General features: G+C 39.5%; 2 protein-coding genes across 2 annotated transcripts; one reads left to right on the forward strand and one right to left on the reverse strand.

Annotated features, from left to right (window-relative positions):
* The first annotated feature begins 63 nt into the window (after positions 1 to 63).
* cdadc1 (cytidine and dCMP deaminase domain containing 1) lies at positions 64 to 6,132 on the forward strand. Its single transcript, XM_061715849.1, has 11 exons — positions 64 to 292; positions 1,031 to 1,131; positions 1,262 to 1,439; positions 2,193 to 2,493; positions 3,060 to 3,266; positions 3,357 to 3,454; positions 3,681 to 3,730; positions 3,926 to 4,095; positions 4,181 to 4,370; positions 4,491 to 4,539; positions 4,721 to 6,132. The coding sequence occupies exons 1-11, from the start codon at positions 202 to 204 to the stop codon at positions 4,819 to 4,821; spliced, it is 1,536 nt and encodes a 511-aa protein (XP_061571833.1). The 5' UTR covers positions 64 to 201; the 3' UTR covers positions 4,822 to 6,132.
* cab39l (calcium binding protein 39-like) lies at positions 6,124 to 18,112 on the reverse strand. Its single transcript, XM_061715850.1, has 9 exons — positions 17,916 to 18,112; positions 11,940 to 12,070; positions 11,491 to 11,655; positions 11,253 to 11,371; positions 11,001 to 11,169; positions 8,722 to 8,781; positions 8,226 to 8,291; positions 7,993 to 8,136; positions 6,124 to 7,880 (listed from the first exon to the last, which is right to left on the reverse strand). Exons 2-9 carry the CDS (start codon positions 12,039 to 12,041, stop codon positions 7,701 to 7,703), a joined length of 1,005 nt encoding a protein of 334 aa, XP_061571834.1. The 5' UTR covers positions 12,042 to 12,070; positions 17,916 to 18,112; the 3' UTR covers positions 6,124 to 7,700.
* Positions 18,113 to 18,249: the final 137 nt, after the last annotated feature.

An 18,249-nucleotide genomic window follows, 5' to 3' on the forward strand; every position in this document is an offset into this window, starting at 1 on the left:
GTGGCTTCTGTAGTATTGGCAGTATTTTTATTGCTAGTATTTATTTTTGAAAAGTATTTATTTTGAAAGTTGCGACCGGAAGTGCGATAGCTTTTTTTTGTTGTCAAGGGTAATGCTGTCGGACGGTAATTATTTATTTTTGTTTAACCGTCTTTACTATACAGTTGTTCACTGGAAGACTAATTTTAATTGTCGAACTTGATGGAAGACAGTAATAAACGGAGCCGAGCCGAACAGGGCCGGTCCAGACCACGGGGAGACAGTTTCACCCAAACTGATAGTAGAATACGAGGTGAGTCACAAGATACTTCATCATGCTTTAGTTTCATTTAGTTGCCTTGTTTCAGCCGAATTACGACAGATAAGTGATAATTCAGTTACAAACCTGTATGTTTACACCTGTTAATAATGCTGTCCTCCCCTGAAAGTTATCCAAAGTATAACCGATCAATAACCTTGATCAGTTTCCAGCCAACTTGGCTCAAGCCTCACAGAAAATGATGGACTTGTATGGGCTCAAAATAAATCCATAAATGTTTTGTATCTGTAAATAAACTTTGTACTTGTAGAAATATTTTGTGCGTGTGCAAAAAATATTTGTACTTGCAAAAAATATTTGTACTTGTAGAAATATTTTGTACGTGTGCAAAAAATATTTGTACTTGCAAAAAATATTTGTACTTGTAGAAATATTTTGTACGTGTGTAAAACATTTTTGTAGCTGTGGAATTAATTCGTCTGTGTGCAACATTGGATATACAAAGCTACAAACTTTTTTTTACAAGAACTACAAACTTTTTTTTACAACTAAAATAATAACAATAAAATGTAATGTAATGTATAAAAATTTAAAATATGCTTTGTTGATGAGAAAATATGTTTCTTTATTTTTCTTATTTTTGTTTCACATGCACAAAATATTTCTACAAGTACAAAGTTTATTTACAGATACAAAATATTTATGGCTTTAATTTGAGCCCATAGACTTGATGGCTGCATATTCATTCATTTATTTCTCTTTTCAAATCAGGCCATGGACCCAGGTTGTCCAAGGTGAACCTGTTCACTCTGCTGAGCTTGTGGATGGAGCTGTTCCCTCAGGAGCAACCTGAAGAGGATGACAGCCAACAGGTCAGTGGACAGTGGCAGACAAATCCTCCAGGATACACTATTTCCAGTTTGGGTATTATTTTGCATACAGCTGTTTCAGGATTTGGTCAGCCTCCTGTTGAGTAATAGTCCTGAATTGATCACATTTCAGGTCCGTGGAGTGGGTTTGGTGGTGGTGAGGGACGGCAAGGTGGTGGGGCTTCACTGCTCAGGAGCAGAGCTGCATGCAGGACAGGCGGCCATCATCCAGCACGGTGCACGTCTGGCCAGCTGTCAGCTGTACTTCTCCAGGAGACCCTGTGCTAGTTGTCTCAAGATGATCATCAATGGTGAGCAGAGAAGGCAGGAGATGAAAAAAAGATGGAAACAAGTTAAGAAACTAAGAATCAGTCCTTCTAATCAGATAATATGGAAATTATTCTTCACTATATCAACATAATCCTATTTTTTCCATGACCCAGTGCACCTAAACAATGTTCCCTGTTCCGAAGGCAGCAAAACGGTGTAATATTATGCTCCAACCACCATGTTTCACTTTGGAAACTGCTTTTGGGATCAAAGGTCTCTCTGTTGTGTAAAGTTAATCCAACCGTTACAGTACAGTATAAGCCTGGTTATGTCTCAGCCAATCAGAGGGCTGGTTGTTAGTATGTAGGGACCGGGATGGTTGTCAATGGTTAATCTTGCTATGGACGCTGAAGTAAACGTTTAACGGCAAGTCACTCTCGCTCTATCTTGTCATTTTAAGATAGATACGCTTAGAATAACGTAACCCTCTCCTTTCCATCATCAAACAAAAATAGATATTTTGTACCCAAACAGTAAATGCTTGGTTGCATTAGACACAACTGTCGACTTCCAAAACTCATCCACACGTTTCAGATGTTCCAGAACAAACCTCCGACTGCAATAGTCAATTGGGGGGTAATAATTTTGACTTTAACTGCAAAGTAACTTTATCCTTCTAGATATGACTTTTAAATACTTAAATTATGGAAGGATGACTTATTCATATGCAAAATGGGGAAATGTGTTTTAGAGGGATAAATACATCTTAATGGTGCCATTTTTCTGTCCTTCAGCTGGAGTCAGTCAGATATCCTTCTGGCCCGGAGACCCTGAGATCAGCCTGCTGAAGTCGGCATCTGTAAACCCCTCTAACCCCCATCCCAACAGCCCCTCTAATGTCAGTGAAGAAGCTGAGCTGGATGCTATGACCGTGGAGAAGCTGAAGTCTAACAGCCGTTCCCACATCTGCGTGCTGCTGCAGCAGCTGGAGCCTGATCTGGTGCAGTTTATTGATGAGACATCTAGAGAGTCTGATTTCATAGAGAGGATGGCTGATGACGACCCGAAGCTGAAGACACATACACTCTTCAACAGGTACAATGCTGCACCGATATGTCTTTGTCACTGCATCAGGTTGGTGCTAGGACTCAGGAAATCACTCCAAGGGTATCTGATCTGGTAGAAACTCAGTTTATTTATTATTCTAGTGTTAAATCTCCTAGAAAATAATAGTTGTTAACTTTTCACTGTCTTAAAGCGAGCATCCGGTGTAGTAGAATGAGCAACCTTTGGGGGCAGATAATCAGCTGGTTGCAGTTGTAATAAACAACTTCACCACTAGAGGTCCCTCAATCACATGGTCTTTCCCATGTCAAGTTTCCACTTGACTCATCTTTAAGGACACTGGCTGTGAAGATGTTCAGATTAATTTTAATAATTCAATTCCTTGCAGTAGCTCTAGCCAGATTCACATATCAGTGGATACGGTTACCTGTTTGTGTATAAAATCCAACAGCACACACCACTAAATGCTTTTAGTAAAACCCATTTTTCTTGCTGATATGCTCAAAGGAACATATCAGCATTGTTATCAACACAAGTTTATCCTAATCTGGCAATGGAAAGTGGCGTAATCAGGTTAAATCTGTCGTGCTTTACAGAGAGCGTAGAAGACACCTGGGAGATTTCACTACACACTTCCTGGTTAGTACATCTCAGCAGCACAAGGACATTTTGATCCAGATGGGTCTGGATAATTTCTGTGCGGAGCCCTACTTCTCCAACCTGAGACAGAACATGAGGGAACTGGTGGAGGTCCTTGCTGCAGTGGCTGCCGGGTTGCCACAGCAACTCTACGGCTTCTACAGGTCAGAACCACAGAGTTCATCTGTGTTGTCTTTTACTTTTATGGTTCAAAATGCTGTCATCATCTGCATTTTTTTTTCTTCTTAATTCAGAGAGCAACTGGCGACATCACTGTGTCATCAAGAGGAAGTGTCCCAAGAGGTGGCTCACCACTGCATCATCCAGGCCAGGCTGCTGGCCTATAGGACGGGTTTGTTTGGCTCTTCTGTTTGTTGCAAAACACACTCAAAGTTGCAGTCAGATACTCTGCTATAGATCAGACTGAACAAGGAGGAGTCAAGCATTGTATTCAACTGTGTTCGTTTAGAAAAAACATGATAATTATTAGCAGACTATGGTAGAGACAGTGTCAAATTGTAAAATCTTTTTTATTCTAAGCATCATTATTGTCTTCTTTGAAACTGTTTTCATTTCAGAGGACCCAAAATTGGGTGTCGGTGCTGTTATTTGGGCAAAAGGACAGTCGGTAAGATCAATTCACTTTGCTTTGATTTTTAGTCTCACGAGTAAAATTTTATGACTAGTTCACATTGGATTTGACTGAAATTAAAATTTGATTGCTAATAACTACATTTTGATGCTGGAATTACCTTATTGTCAACAATTATCCACATATTTTCCTTCCGACATGGTTGATGGAGTCTTATGAGTCGTGTTCCAGGTTGGCTGTAGTGGAACTGGGGGTCTTCATCTGGTGGGCTGCGGCTTCAACGCTTACCCTGCAGGTTCAACGTATGGCGAGTACCCCCAAATGGACACCAAGCAGAAGGACCGCAAGAGACGTAAATATGGATACATCATCCACGCAGAGCAGAACGCCCTCACCTTCAGGTGAAAACACACACAGCAGCGATGTGAAAAGGCCCGCACATGAAGATTCGTCTGTGTCACCGAGATTTTCCTCCTGATGCTTTAGGATGCGGGACATCAGAGCAGAAGAGCCCACTATGTTGTTTGTAACGAAGTGCCCTTGTGATGAGTGTGTCCCTCTAATCAGAGGAGCTGGAATCACACACATCTACACCTCAGACCAGGACAGGGACAAAGATAAGGAGGACATTTCCTACCTGAGGTTCAGCAGCCTGAAGGATATCAGCAGATTCACAGTGAGTACATGTTATTGTTAAATACATATTTTAGTCTTGCTACTGACACGTTTGAAGACGGCAGGTATCTTAAACATGTCATTTAGCACCTCAAACAGTCTGACGTTTCTTTTCTCACAGTGGCGAAGGAGTCAGTCAGTTTCTTCAGCACCTTCACCTCATCTTGCCAGTACGTTGCCTCTCGTTTTTTTTTTTTTTTTTTTTTTTATTTTCCCACTTTCATAACAAATGTCATAATTCCAAAGCTGACATGAGCTACATTTATGAATTAAGATGCAGTTTCGATTGTTTTTTGTTTTTAAAACAATTGTTAAAAATCCAAAATGTGACCTGAGCATTGTTTGATGCAGATGGTTACGTTGGGGAGCACAGCAGCTGGACTGAACAGGAGAGCTCCAAAGGCAAGAAGCTTTGCACCAGGAGGTCCAGGGACTCACCCGGCGTCAGCTGATCATCAGCTGTTCATCCATGGACGGACAGAAGGACGAAGCCAAGTACCGAACACAACAGGATTGCGTTTTTAGGTCATGTGACACAGATTTGATGTCACAGTTTTTTTCCTTTTTTTTTTTTTCCCTCCTCCAAGTTACTATACCATCCTATATAGTTACTATATACAAGTCCAATCAATATGCGGGCTAAAGAGACAATATGATGTGTTCAAGGGACACCTCGAAGAAAGAATGGATACAATGGAACGCTAGAGAAAGGTATGCTGATTCAGTTTTAATTATAAAGAAAGGAAAAGAGGTTCAATTACATAAATGTGTTTAAAGTGGTCCTATAATATAAGTGGGAGATGAAGATGGGGGTGTGTTTTCCAGAATGTTCCTCATAGACTTGAATAAGGGTTGAAGGATTCCTGATGGCACTTGATGTTGCAGTATCTATATTTTCATTTTTATTGTGCTCATTTTTCCGTTTAAGATGTCCTACAAATAAGATGGATATTGTTTTAATCTTTCTTAGATGAAATGCATTGAAGAGAAATGCATATTTCTTAGACTTGAAAGAAGGTTAAAACATTTTGCTGAGGATAAAAAAAAGTAGTCATGTTTACAGAAATGATGTGAAAGCTGTACTTTGCTCAGGTGCAACAAGGTGTATTTTTGTAGTTGAAGGTACAAAGCAGCCTGTCAACACCAAAGATGAGCAAACACACACAGACTGCATTCTCATCCTTTTATTTGTAGTGAATGTGGTACAATAGCATCAATGTGGAAAACAAGCTGGCTACTTTCAGAAAGTCATCTGGGAAGATTTTTCTGAGACCAAAGTCGCTCACTATAGTTTACAATATCTGCATAAAGCTGGTCTGTGTGCATAACAATCTCATATTGTGATCTGTCACAGCTTATAATATCCAAACTAGCTGGTTTCATATTCTTTTCTCCAGTCACGAGAGAAAGCATGCAGTTTTTTTTTTTTCTTCGATCTCAGATGAAAAGTAAAAGAAAGTTCACAGTTTTATAATTGTTTAATGTTACTTGGCACACTGTTGCTTGTATTCACTTTTTTTTATCAGGTGACTGCTTAGCAGGAATTTCACTTTTTTAAATTTGTTACTAATCAAATCAAAACTTTATTTAAAGTAGCTGTTACTTAAAACTTGAGAGAAACCTTACGCTTAGAGGAGCATTACATACCGATTTGAAAATTTAGGAATTTTTAGGAGTTTGATGTCTGGGTTTCTTAAAAAGGGGAGTGGAATCACATTTTATTTTCAAAATTGAATAAAATAATCAACACTGCATCAAATGTACACATTGTTCCTCATTTTATTGTGCCATAACTATATTGGGATTTTCACAGTCGCATTTCTCAAATAAATGCTTTGATTTGGGGCTTTGAGTTTTCAAGCGACTTTGTTGTTAACAGTTTGCATTTCACATGAAATCTAAACTACAGCAGAAAAACAACAACTGATCAGCTGCAAAAAGTTTAAAACGTTCAGATGATAGTGCAACTCAAATATAGCGAGTTAAGAGGTTCACTGCTTAATCAAAAACATATGTTCTATTCAGAGCATATTTTCATAGACATAATAATTAAGCTCCCCCTAGAAAGATACTGGAAATACAAATAAAAGTAAAAGGGAAAAATACTTCAAAAGCAAAAGAAAAAGGCACCTCTGAATCTTCAACTATTTCCTTCAACATCAGATCCAAATCAGAGCACGACACTTGTTACAGTACAGAAAGAAAAGAAGTTAAAAACACAAAAACGGTCATGTTTCCACACAGCAACGTGCCTCCTGTCAATGTTCTCACAATGGCACGCACCTCAGGTGTACAAATCATAAAACTGTACATGGCAAGAAATTAAAACTATGTAGAAAAACAAAAAAAAAAAGGAAAATCAACCAGTGTGAAAATGTATTAGCTTAAATTTTTTGATCATATTTTTGTTTTTATTATACAGAAAGTGCTATAAGCCACCAGCATAGAGAACCAGGGATTAACATGGCTGAGTGTACCGGTGGCGGCTCAATGTCATAATTAAATTAAAAAAGGCCCCTTCATCTTAATTATTCATAAAACATGCTTACAATTAATTATTTTTGTTGGCTTTTTTTGGTCAACAGTGACTGAAACCAGTTCTCGTTTCGTGATCGTACTAAAGCTCACAGGTGGAGGCTGGGCCTTTCCCTCCTCGAGGTGGAAAAGCTCCCGTCGAGATGGTTTGATTCGCCAATTAACTGCTCAGTTATGAGGAAGAACACGCTCGCCGCAAAGTGATGCTGGTATTTGCACTTAGAGAAAAAAAACAAAAACAAAGAAAATAAAAAAGGCTTTGGCAGGACAGTGGAGAATAAGATGACTGGCTACGACGAGACAACCACACTGTCGCCAAAGCTTGTACCTGTTTATGCACTGACTATATTATTCGTCTTTGTTTACTTAATTTAAACACTTACAAATGAACTAGTGAGCAGCGGCTAACGGAGTGTCAGCAAATGCTGCATTTAAAAAATAAAAATTGCCAAAAACTGGAACGTTTTGGCTGAAGCTTTCTTCTTTTTTTTTTTTTTTTTAATAACCGCCCCATCTCCCAACACAGCAAATCAGATTCCTCCATCACCGTGAGTTGTGGCACTACATACTACAGGCGGAAAAAAACATAAAATCATGAAAATATCTTACAAAAGAAAGATCGTGATTAAGAACTACTCTTGCGCAAGTTTTTAATGAACCAACAAAGAGAAGAAAAAAAAGACAAATAACGTCTTGAAGATTTGCTTTTTAAATAGATAAACATTGTTATTTTTTTTTTGTCTAGTTCTTCTTATTGATAAAAAGTTGGGGTAGAGGGAATGGGCTGGATGCTTCTCTAGGAGGCTGGTTTCTTCAGATCTCTGATCTGTTTGATTAGGTACGTCTTCTCGTCGTTAAATTGCTCGTCGTCCGTGCGGTCCTTCTGGAAGTTGCTCAGGAAGTCGATGAGTTTGGTCTGGTTCTTGAGCAGGATGTCGATGATGGGTTGCGTCTTGTTGGGGTTGGCGACGAACACCTGGACGCAAGACCAGTTGGAAGATTATCACAATATCCTGCGCGTGAGTGGTTTTTTTAACTCAAGGGGTCTGTTTTTGCGGCGGCTCCTGTGTGAGCTCTGGGGGTTTTACCTTGAAGACGTGGAAGGCCTCAAACTGGATGTTGGGACTTTTGTCTCTGAGCAGATTCATCATCAACTTGAGGTTCTCAGGCTTGCTGATGTAGCGCGTCATCACCGTGAAGTTATGTCGGTCCAATAATAGCTCGCCCAGAAGCTGGAGGAACAATGACAAGAATGAATGTTTCGTATCAGAGAAGTCGATGTATCTTTTTTTAATAACCTTTTAAATCAATTGAGCCAAACCTTCAGAGACTGCCGCTTGGTGACGTAGTTCTCAGAGTGCAGCAACTTCTCATAATCTGCAAACACCTGTCATGAGATAAGACACATTTTACTATGTTTGAGCTCAACTTATGAAGTTTTCTGTGTATAAGATCCTTCTCTGTTTACTTAAAATGAAGATAAGCTCTTTTAAAACCACTGAGGCCATGCAAATCTGCCCGGATGTGAACAAGTTTAACGAAATAACTTCCGAGAGGTGTAATGTCATTCTTCCAGTTTTCCGGACTTCAGACGGCTATAACAACATCAGACATGCATCAGTGTGTCAAAGTGACTTCTGGATCTCTGAGCATTAGCAACTAACCCTTTTTTAAGAGTTAAGTCAACTTCACCTGTAACTCATGTGGTAAAAGGGCTCACATGCAGCAGCATGGCAGCTCGTCCAGTCAGCACTCGCGTGTTTTCAAACTAACCTCCTGCAGTTCAGAAAAATGTTGAGAAAAGCCAAAGCACTCACAGAGTCATAGTTCTGCTCCAGGAATTCAGCCACAAGCACTTTGTGTCTCGTCAGGAGATCCTGTGAACGCAGATAAATAAACATGTATCCCAGGCTGCACAGCAACAATAATAAACCATATTTCTGTTCATAATGACAAAGACATTCAGCGGCAACCAGCAGAAAATAACAAGAACCCCAATTAGGATACTATGAGGATATTTTAGACACAATCCCAACAATGTGTTGCTGTACAAGTCGTGTCAATGAGAAATGGCTGAAATAAATAAATAAGCATAACTGCAAGAATACTTTAATCAAACGTGAACTCTTCCTCTAGGATGAAATATTGTAAATAAACACAAAGAAGCACTGTTGTTGTACTTGCTCAAAACTGATTTTCCACATGTTTATTCTCTGAGTCTCCAGTGATTACTATGTTCAAGTAAAATTATAACAACTACCAGTTGGTACTTGATCCTTTCATATTTTCTGTTTCCTCTACCTCAGATGTAAGAGTGAGTAAATAACTTGGGAGGAGACTAAACAATTTCAATTATCATCCTTCTCTCACATTGAACATTTTCAGTAACATATTCATAGAGTACATCAAATTATGTACTCATTTAATGTGAAAAGACAGAGGAGATTAAATCAATCAAAGTAGGAACGCCATTGCTGTCACTTTTGCAGTAAACACAATTTATGAGGAATTTTGCAGTCGCCGTAGTTCCTTTGAAGAGTGATCCTGCATGAGTCTGGTGCTAATGACTGTGAATGGGTAAGACTGGCCTGGTTGACCCTTTTCAATCTTATTATTTTCCAGCTAAAGCACGTAAAAAGTGAGGTCTGTTTTCAACATCAAAGCAGAGACATTATCTTATGATTGGCTGAAAACTCAATTATTTCAATAAAGTAAGAAAAATCAGCAGTAGAACAAGTGATAAATTAGCAAATCAGCCTGTTGGGTCCTTTAATCTTTAAAAAAAAAAAAAACAGTCACCAAGGAGATGAAGTAGGTATAGAAAATGGATGGATTGTAAATTTAAAGATTTTAGAAATTACATCTACACAAAAAGAGATTGGTGATCTTAATTGGTCTCATTGGACATGTTCTTTATCTTTCATGTTTCTACTTTCTCAAACCCAGAAAATGTGCGTATTTTATTCCAAAACAAGGGCGACTCGGTGCTCGTCTGTGCCACTGCATCATGGGAGACCTGAGTCACGTTCTTGGGTGAGGCTGTTTCTTCAGACAGCTGAGTCATGTTCATCGGTTCTGGGTCAATATCTTTTGTCTCAGGGGCGGTTACTCCACACAACTGAGGGATGATCATGGGTTCAGGGAAGGAAACGGGGATAAACACTTGTTCCCGGTCCTGCTCCTCTGCTTTCTGGAGGACTGAAATCATCTCTGTCCTCCAGTTCTGCAGAAAGCTCGTTGTTGATGGAGATTTGTCTCTTGAGTTGAGTTTGTAGATGCTCCACCTCTGTCTGAAAACCTCTCTCTTTCTCAGCGGTGGATTGTCTTAAAAGAACCATTTTCTGAGCCATCGTTTGTCGGAGTGCTTCCTGCTCTGCTTTCATCGTGTTAAATCTTTCCACATTCGTCTTCACAGTTTGTGCGTGAGCCTGAACTTCTCCGTGCAGCTGCTGATGAAAACAGTCGGACTGTTTTCTGAATGTAAGAAGTTTCATACTTGGAGCTCAGGTCTCTGTACGAGAGCTCCATCTGTTCCAGCTCTGCCTTTAGCTGCATCTGTGTGTGTGTTGAAGTTTGCTGCAGGGTGGTGATCTCCTGCTCCATCTGTAGACGGATGGTGTCCTTCTCAGCCCTCAGGTCCCTGATAAACTGCTGGTTTTGGTCCGTTTGGGCTACTTTTATTAATAAAAAATAATAATAGATTTTATTTATAGAGCACTCTTCATTCAGGGAAGCTTTTGCTTCTTGTTCACAAGATGAAAGATGTGCCTCTTTTGAATGAGGCGCATCAGTCCCTGACTGAACTAATGGAATGGTCTCATTATATCTTGTCAGGTTGTCATGGACACGGCTCGTTCCACGATGACTTCAGAGTTTCAAACCCTCCCACCAGTTAAAAGTTCTGCCTCCAATATTACATGCCCTGCCGCCCATTTTATAGGCTCCACCTACCATCTTATTTCACACTTATTTAGTGCGTTTCAATTCAATACTACGTTTATATTTAAATTAAAAACAGAACCTACAAATTTAAGTAACACTCTGTTAAAGTTAGAACAGCTGAACAGCTCAAATCAAAAAAATAAACAATGGTTACCTTAAAGGTAGCAAAGGCGTCAGACGCAATGTCAAAAGTTGACATCTCCACATAATTGAAGAAGCTGTTGAAATGATCGGAATGGAGAACTATCTTGGCAAGGGGCTCGTGGCGGATGCACTCCCTCAGCATGATCCCACAGTTCAGCGCTACCTGGGGCGTCTCGTATCTTCAGACACAGAAACAGGGAATATTGCGTCACCCACTTGGAATTATGCCGTGAACAATATGTACAGTATGTGTTAGTCTCACCCTTTCAGCAGTATGAAGAGGACTTCTTGGTGGGAGCAGAAGTATTCGACGGTGGGGCTCCTCGTCCCGATCTGCCTCCTCAGGATGTTGTTAAAGATCTGACACACATCCTTCTTCCCCTGGAAACACAAATGTTAAACAGAGGATTGAAATTCCTATTCCACATCCGTCATCTTGTGGAATAGGATGGATTCCTTTGCAGGAATCCATCTGTATATCCATTTAAATGTCTCCTTACCTCAAAGTCTATGACTTGCAGATTCTCTACCAGTGATATAAGCAGGCCGCTGTTGTACAGCTCCTGCGCCAGCTGGGCCACAGTCTCAGTGTGTGGCTCCTTATCATTGCTTCCATACAGGATCTCCTTCATGGACACCAAGCACTTTGACACCTCCTCAGACGCCTGGAGAAAAATGTGCATGGATGTAAAGAGATGGGGAGAAAAATGTGCTGAAACGTATGCAAAATTAAAAAGCACTTTAATGTGAAAAATGGACGATGAGTGGCTGAATCTGTGTTTTTGTATGTGTGTGTATGAGAGAGGAGACTGTCTTGACAGGGAAGTGTCAGGGGATGACAGAGCCAGGCTGTTCCATGTTCTCATTTCACAAAGTGCTGTCACCCTGCAGGCCCCCGAACAGCCGGGCATATACAGACACACTCTGGACGACGCTTGGTCTTTCCTACCTTATCTGTCTTCTTGTCATGTTTCACCAGGATGGCCATGTTTTCCTTCAGCGTCCTGACGATGTCTGTGGGACTCTTGTGTGATTTACCAAACAGCGGCATGATTAAGGCTCAAACAAGCGCCTTGGGACCTGAAATACACACAAAAGATGCAGTGGTATGATAAGCAGAGTACAGGGTAATAATTTGGGATAATTTAAGAGGGGAACAGGATGGATATAGATAGAGTTTATTTTTAGACTAAATGGGGCTTTTTACAGCTAAAAATAAACTTGTAAGCAAAACACCATTTTACAACAGTCCACTGCTTTGAGATTTGGATTTGGAACCAAATTAGTTTTCTTATAGACTAAAAAAAATCTAAAGGCAGGTCAGATATATATGTGCAGATAGGTGTGATGACTCAACAAAAGACAGGTGACTGACAGAAATAAGAATGTGCAATGCTAATGTGTTTAAGGATTACACCTTAGAGACACATTCCAGTGTCATCTCAACTCTACGTGATTGCAGCCTTCTTAACACCACAAACAACCAAAGTTGAATAAGCACCTCAAACCTTTTATCGATTCCTCTTTCTGGAATATTGTTAGGAAATGAGTCACTCTGCCTTGTGTAAAAACAAAAAATATCCCGCTTTTTCCACCTAATACAGCCAACCATTAGTTGTTTTTCCTCTCACAGTTGTGGGAGATAATTACTCACAACTAAAACATTGCCACATCTCAGTTATGTTATGCTGTTATGCAATGTTTAAAGGCTAATTAGAGGGCATAATGTGACTAAACTGCCCTGCCCAGAGCCAAATAAAACCAGCCTTTCATTTATGCGACCGTCAAAAACAAACTTTAGAATGCTCCTACAAAAAACATGCACAAATTTACATTAAAAGTTTTATAATAGGCTGTTAAATGAGGTATTCATTCAGATCTGATCTAATTGAGGCAGGGTCATCTTACAAACTCAAACACAAAGTCAGATTATACATCTAAACTCAAGTAAATTGCATTAATTACGGGATTGACAATATGCCAGTTGGTTTTGCATCCCTTTTTTTTATTTTTTTTGCATGATGTCTGAGAATGCCCCAGGTTTTGTTTTGTCCTGGTATGGGGAGAATGTCGAGAGTTGTTTTGGCATCAACAGTAGTAACACCAAGTTAGTATCACATCAAAGTTGTACTAACAACCAACATACCAATATGGATTTCAGTGTGTCAAAGTATTTGTGCCACGCGTGAATCATTCAGCGATGCAGAGCATAAATCAAAAGGGGAGAAAATATCCCTGCGGGCCACTGCTGGTTCTAGAGTTAAAATGTCAGGAGAAATGGATAAATTAGCTTATCTGTTACTGTGTTTGTGTGGATGCCTGCACAATCCAGGTCAGGTCAGGAACAGCCGGAGAACTTGTGACCGCTAATCCTCATCTGGGAATGTAAAAGGGCACCACCCTCCCCTCCGCAGACCCCAACTCCCACCTTCATTCCTCTCTATCCATCTCTCCTACACTCCTCCCTCCACTCTGAGCTTAAACTCACTTCCTCCACTTCCCCTCTCTTTTAAACTCCCCCGGTCACCGTTTCATTAGGAAAATCCTACAAAATGCAACTGTAAAAATCACACCTCATCTCAGACCAGACACTAGCACTGTGCAACCGTGCAGGCAGGCTTCCAGAAGACAAGAATAATGCTGTTACAGTCGAGTGGACAGAAGTGCCACTAATTTGGACTAACTGGATAGCTGATTTTTTTTTTAAAAACTTAAAGAAAATATCTGCTTTTACATATTTCTGTACTGGGAAGCGTTCATGACATAAAACGAAAGACTGCCAGAATATTATCAGCTTTAGATTTTATAAAGTTATTAGACGAGTCTAAAATTACACAGGGGGTCAACAAGCACTGAAACAAGAAAACAATCCTAATGAGAATCACAAGTTTTTCACCTGACAAACACAAAACCACGGCCGAATGTTTTTACTTCTCTCAACACAGCCTTGTGATGTTCATGCTTATAGTTTCAGTATAAGAGACTGAACGTAATTCAATCATACTACTTTATCCCCTGATGAAGCAAAATGTTGTTCAAAAAATAAAATCACCAACAGGATGCTTTGTAACAGGAAGAACAGTCAAGATATGTTGATAACAAACAGCTTATTGCACAAAATATTTTATTTGGCCATCACCAGAGGGTCAACTAACTTCCTTTTCTGTAATTTCCCTTTTTAGATAAAGAAAATAGGGTATTAAAAACATGCAGAAGTGAATAATAAGTCTTCAGACTCTGTTGGTTTATGCCATGTGTCCCATACTCTATTCAACTGTTACGTCAATGCCACTATCTAAAAGAAAGAGAAGTGCGCACCTTTGAAGAATGATAAGATAAAAACATCAAATAAGCTCCCCCCCATCTGTTTGACTTTACTCTTGCATGACATCATTACGATGCAGCTTTAGTCCTGTCAATATTTGTCAAAGCAGAAATTGGTAATGACGAAAGAAATTGCACAACTGGGGACATGCGTGTGCTATAGCTTTCCTGGTTTTTAAATCCAATATCACACGATACTGAAGGTACAATCATGAAGTTTAATATATCTGGCCTGGCCTTGCTGCTGAAAGTCTAGTATTTATTAAAGAATAAAAAGGTCCAAAGGGTCCACTTTAATTACACAACAACAGCTATTTAAGTCTTGGAAAGCTTAAGCAGCTAGTTTCCTGTGAAACTTTCATCTTTAGTTGCAGCCCATTTAAGGTTGGCTATGTTATGTAATGAGATTAATCCGGCACTTAACACAGTAGAAAAGTTAGGTGGCCTGTTTAAGGATAATTTAACTGAAAAGCTTTAGCATTGCCCCCAAAATCTAGCCCTAATCTTGTGGTAATAAATAAGCTTTATAAAGCTATACCAAAGCTAAGGTTGCCATGGACGCAAATGACAGAATATTGACAAAATCCAATATTATAGTGTTGATAGTGATGGTACTATTAAAGTGTACAGTCCTCATTTAAACAGAACAAGAACATAAATACACATTAAATTCACTAAATATTTGGTTCTGATCAACCATGCTATTACTTTAGTCACATCTCTCATGACTGCCCTCAAACAGCATCAGTACCGCAACATGCCCCAACCTGGATCTGATCACCATAATCAATGATATTCCAGCACAGCAAGATCAACATCTGAAGCAGGAGGCTAATGGCGAGGGAGTACCCCATCAAACGTACTGTACGTGCCATTCAAGAGTATTGATAGTGAATACAAGTTGGGTATTTCAGAACAGAGGTGACATCAGGATGTGAAGCAGCCCGTCTTGCACGCACAACCGCTGGAGCATTTTAAACTAATGAAAAATGCACTGCGTAACATAACTCAGGAATTTCAGAAGAGGCATTTTGAGCGGGACAACATAGCTTGAGCTATTTTCAGAGTCTCAGTGGATGCACCGAGTGAAAAGGCTTATTTGCCACCACAATAACACGGTTGGTGTTGTCATTTCTCTGTCATCATGATAGAATGTGTTCCTGCCGTTGTAGGAAGTAAACAAAAAGGCAAATCTCAGTAGTTTGGTGGGGTTTAGATGCCCGTCTGTCTGAAAAACATCTGTGTGGTCTAACCTGTGATTACTAATAAAAAGTAGGTGGACGTATGGGGGCAAATGCAACTTTAAGAGGACCCATGAACATTTAACTCCCCATTTGTGGTTTGAGATCTCACTGAAACCGTTTAATCTTTTTATTAATACGGGCCAAATAATGTAGTTAAAGGTGACCTCCTATAGATTTGTCAGGACATACAACCGTGATGTTAATGTAGGAGGAGGAAACACTATATGCTGTAGATTGTAACCGGCAAAATAATTAATTATTTAATGACACTGACTGACTAGAATAAAACTGTGGTACAGCATAATAGAGTGGATTTTATTTCACAGTAAATGAAGTGGCTCATAAAGCAGAGATCTTCAGTATTGGTAAAAAACCATGGGAAGGTAAAGGTTGTGCTTTATTCCAACAGGACTTCAAGGTTTCTTAAGTCTTGGAAACAATTCTACTCGGACAAAGGAGAAATGTATACGCTGCAGACTTTGTTCCCAGACAGAAATACAAAAACACTGGCTTATCCAGTTCATTTTTGAAACTGATGATCATGTGAAAACTACTTTGTCCATATTACAAGAAACATTATACTCCTTTCATTATGTAGCAGCAAGCTAACATTTCTCAAGCCTACCTCCATTTGCTGCACATCACTGAAACACACACACAGTGACCTCCGTATCAATAAAGTTACAGCTCTGTGTTTAAGAGACGCCAGCACATGCTGCATGTACAGATGCTTTGATAAAAAATTATTATGGCTGAGGAAAACATGTACCAGAAAATTCAGAAAGCAAGTCAAGTACACAAGTAGCTGTGACATGAGTGTGTGCAGCTGATTCAGACTAGCTGGCCCCTGATTGGAGAAGCACCGGATGGAACCACATAAAAGCCATAACAAGTGAAAGTTATAGAGTACTTACATTAAATAAGTGTGTGCATTAAGTACAATTACATTATCTAATTACTAGTGAATGTTTCTACACAATTAAGAGTCAGGCAGATCTGGTTTGTCTGTTTAATGCAAATTTAAGTAACCATGGAAACTAAAGCTGTAATGTAGTACTTAAAATAATAGCTTAGAGTCACATATCAGGACTGAAGTGCATTTTAACCAGAAAAACAGAATTTGAATGCATCTTAAAAGACATTAAGGTTAATATATAATCCATTATGTGCAGTTTCTTTAAAACTTTTCTGGCTAGTTGAGGGATTTTCAGTATAAGATACTGGAAAATCAGAATCAGCTTTATTGCTCAGCTTTGCATGCACAAACAAGGGATTTGGAGATGATTACCTTACTCTGTGTGTGCAGGTGACAGATAATGAAGTTAAATGAAAACAAAATGTAAATAAAATGTAAACAAATCTTAATTTAACAGAACTACAAACTATTACCTGGAACAGCAGAGTGAAATAGTGGATGTGTATGTAACGGTAGCTAATGCATTACAGTGCAGAGTTGCACAAAGTACAAAAATGAAAGAATGAAACACTGACAATAATCTTAACTACAAAGCAAGTGTAAGAATATTCCTGATAGATCCATCTGATGTTACCTGTCCATTATATGTATGTTTGTTTGTTTTTAACGAAGATCCTCACTACTTTTGTAGAACTTATGCTACAATAAATGTTGTACTGTCATCAAGTCATTTTTTATTTTATTTGACCTGTTAATCATTTTGCAATCTCCCAAATACATTTTCAGTCTTCAAAATGCCAAAACAAGCAAGTATGTCAGGACTAATCTTAAACAGTTTGCACACAAATTTAATTACAAAACCCGTTTGACTTTCATTTAGAAATACAAAAGGTAACACTTCGTACTTACCAATAGTAATCGGAGAAGGTTCAGAATTATGCTAGATAATTATATATAGAGAGAGATTAACACAACTACCAGACTTGCAGATTTTGAACACTTTTGTTTTGAAATACCGCACCGGAAGTGGTCCAGTCCTCCTTCATGCTGCTCTGGAGCTGGCTGACTAAAGTACATTAAGGAAGGCAGGGACAAAAACAAAAACAAAATACTCCCTCAGGACGTGCTATTGGAGATTTAAAGCCCCCATGAGCGACGACATTTAGCAGAACAAGAGCCAGCAGCGGAAGTAAACAGCCCATAAGGCCGCATGAAGTGTCCCAGACGATGTGACTGAACGAGGCGACACCCCTCTCGCCTGCGGCCAAACTCCCTTTTTGTTTGACAGATTTCCAAAGCTAACCACAGTTTTCCACCTCACTACAGAAAAGGACGTCATCGATGTCTTGGAGACGTTTCAATGTGTCAGTAACTCGTGAAGTTAAAGAGTCAAGGGCAGAAATATCACATGCTCACAGTATTAGCTCGGGATGATACTTACAGTCTGCTGTCTTTAAAGGTCTCGACCGCTTCTGTCCCGGTGCACAGCGCTGTCAAACCTCCCGAGTAGGCGTCGGTGTTCACGCCAGAGCTGTTTGTCAACAGGAAAGCCGGCTAAAAATATGTACGATGCGATTTAAAATGTGAGGAATCTGTTGAGAAGGCTGTGCAGAATTCCATCTGGTCGCTCTCCCGTCAAGTCCGCGTCAGTATAATAAACTTCCGGTGGGAACTTTCAAAATAAAACACACGGGTTCCTATTCTGAGGAAGAACCAGCAAAGCGCTGTTGGAATTCACAAAAAAACATCTGCTACAAGTTAGAATCAAATAACAT

This window comes from Cololabis saira, chromosome 24 (assembly GCF_033807715.1).
Source record: "Cololabis saira isolate AMF1-May2022 chromosome 24, fColSai1.1, whole genome shotgun sequence".
NCBI classification, from domain to species: Eukaryota; Metazoa; Chordata; class Actinopteri; order Beloniformes; family Belonidae; genus Cololabis; species Cololabis saira.

Bases quoted from the DNA above. Each gene is read 5' to 3' on its own strand.
- cdadc1 (XM_061715849.1), top strand. From the start codon at position 202: ATGGAAGACAGTAATAAACGGAGCCGAGCCGAACAGGGCCGGTCCAGA. The intron at 3,267-3,356 runs GTCAGAACCACA...TTCTTAATTCAG, and splicing joins CAACTCTACGGCTTCTACAG to AGAGCAACTGGCGACATCAC. The intron at 4,096-4,180 runs GTGAAAACACAC...CTGATGCTTTAG, and splicing joins CAGAACGCCCTCACCTTCAG to GATGCGGGACATCAGAGCAG.
- cab39l (XM_061715850.1), bottom strand. From the start codon at position 12,041: ATGCCGCTGTTTGGTAAATCACACAAGAGTCCCACAGACATCGTCAGG. The intron at 8,782-11,000 runs GTAACCATTGTT...CTGCGTTCACAG, and splicing joins ACGCCTTTGCTACCTTTAAG to GATCTCCTGACGAGACACAA. The intron at 8,292-8,721 runs GTGAGTGCTTTG...ATCTCATGACAG, and splicing joins TGGAGCAGAACTATGACTCT to GTGTTTGCAGATTATGAGAA.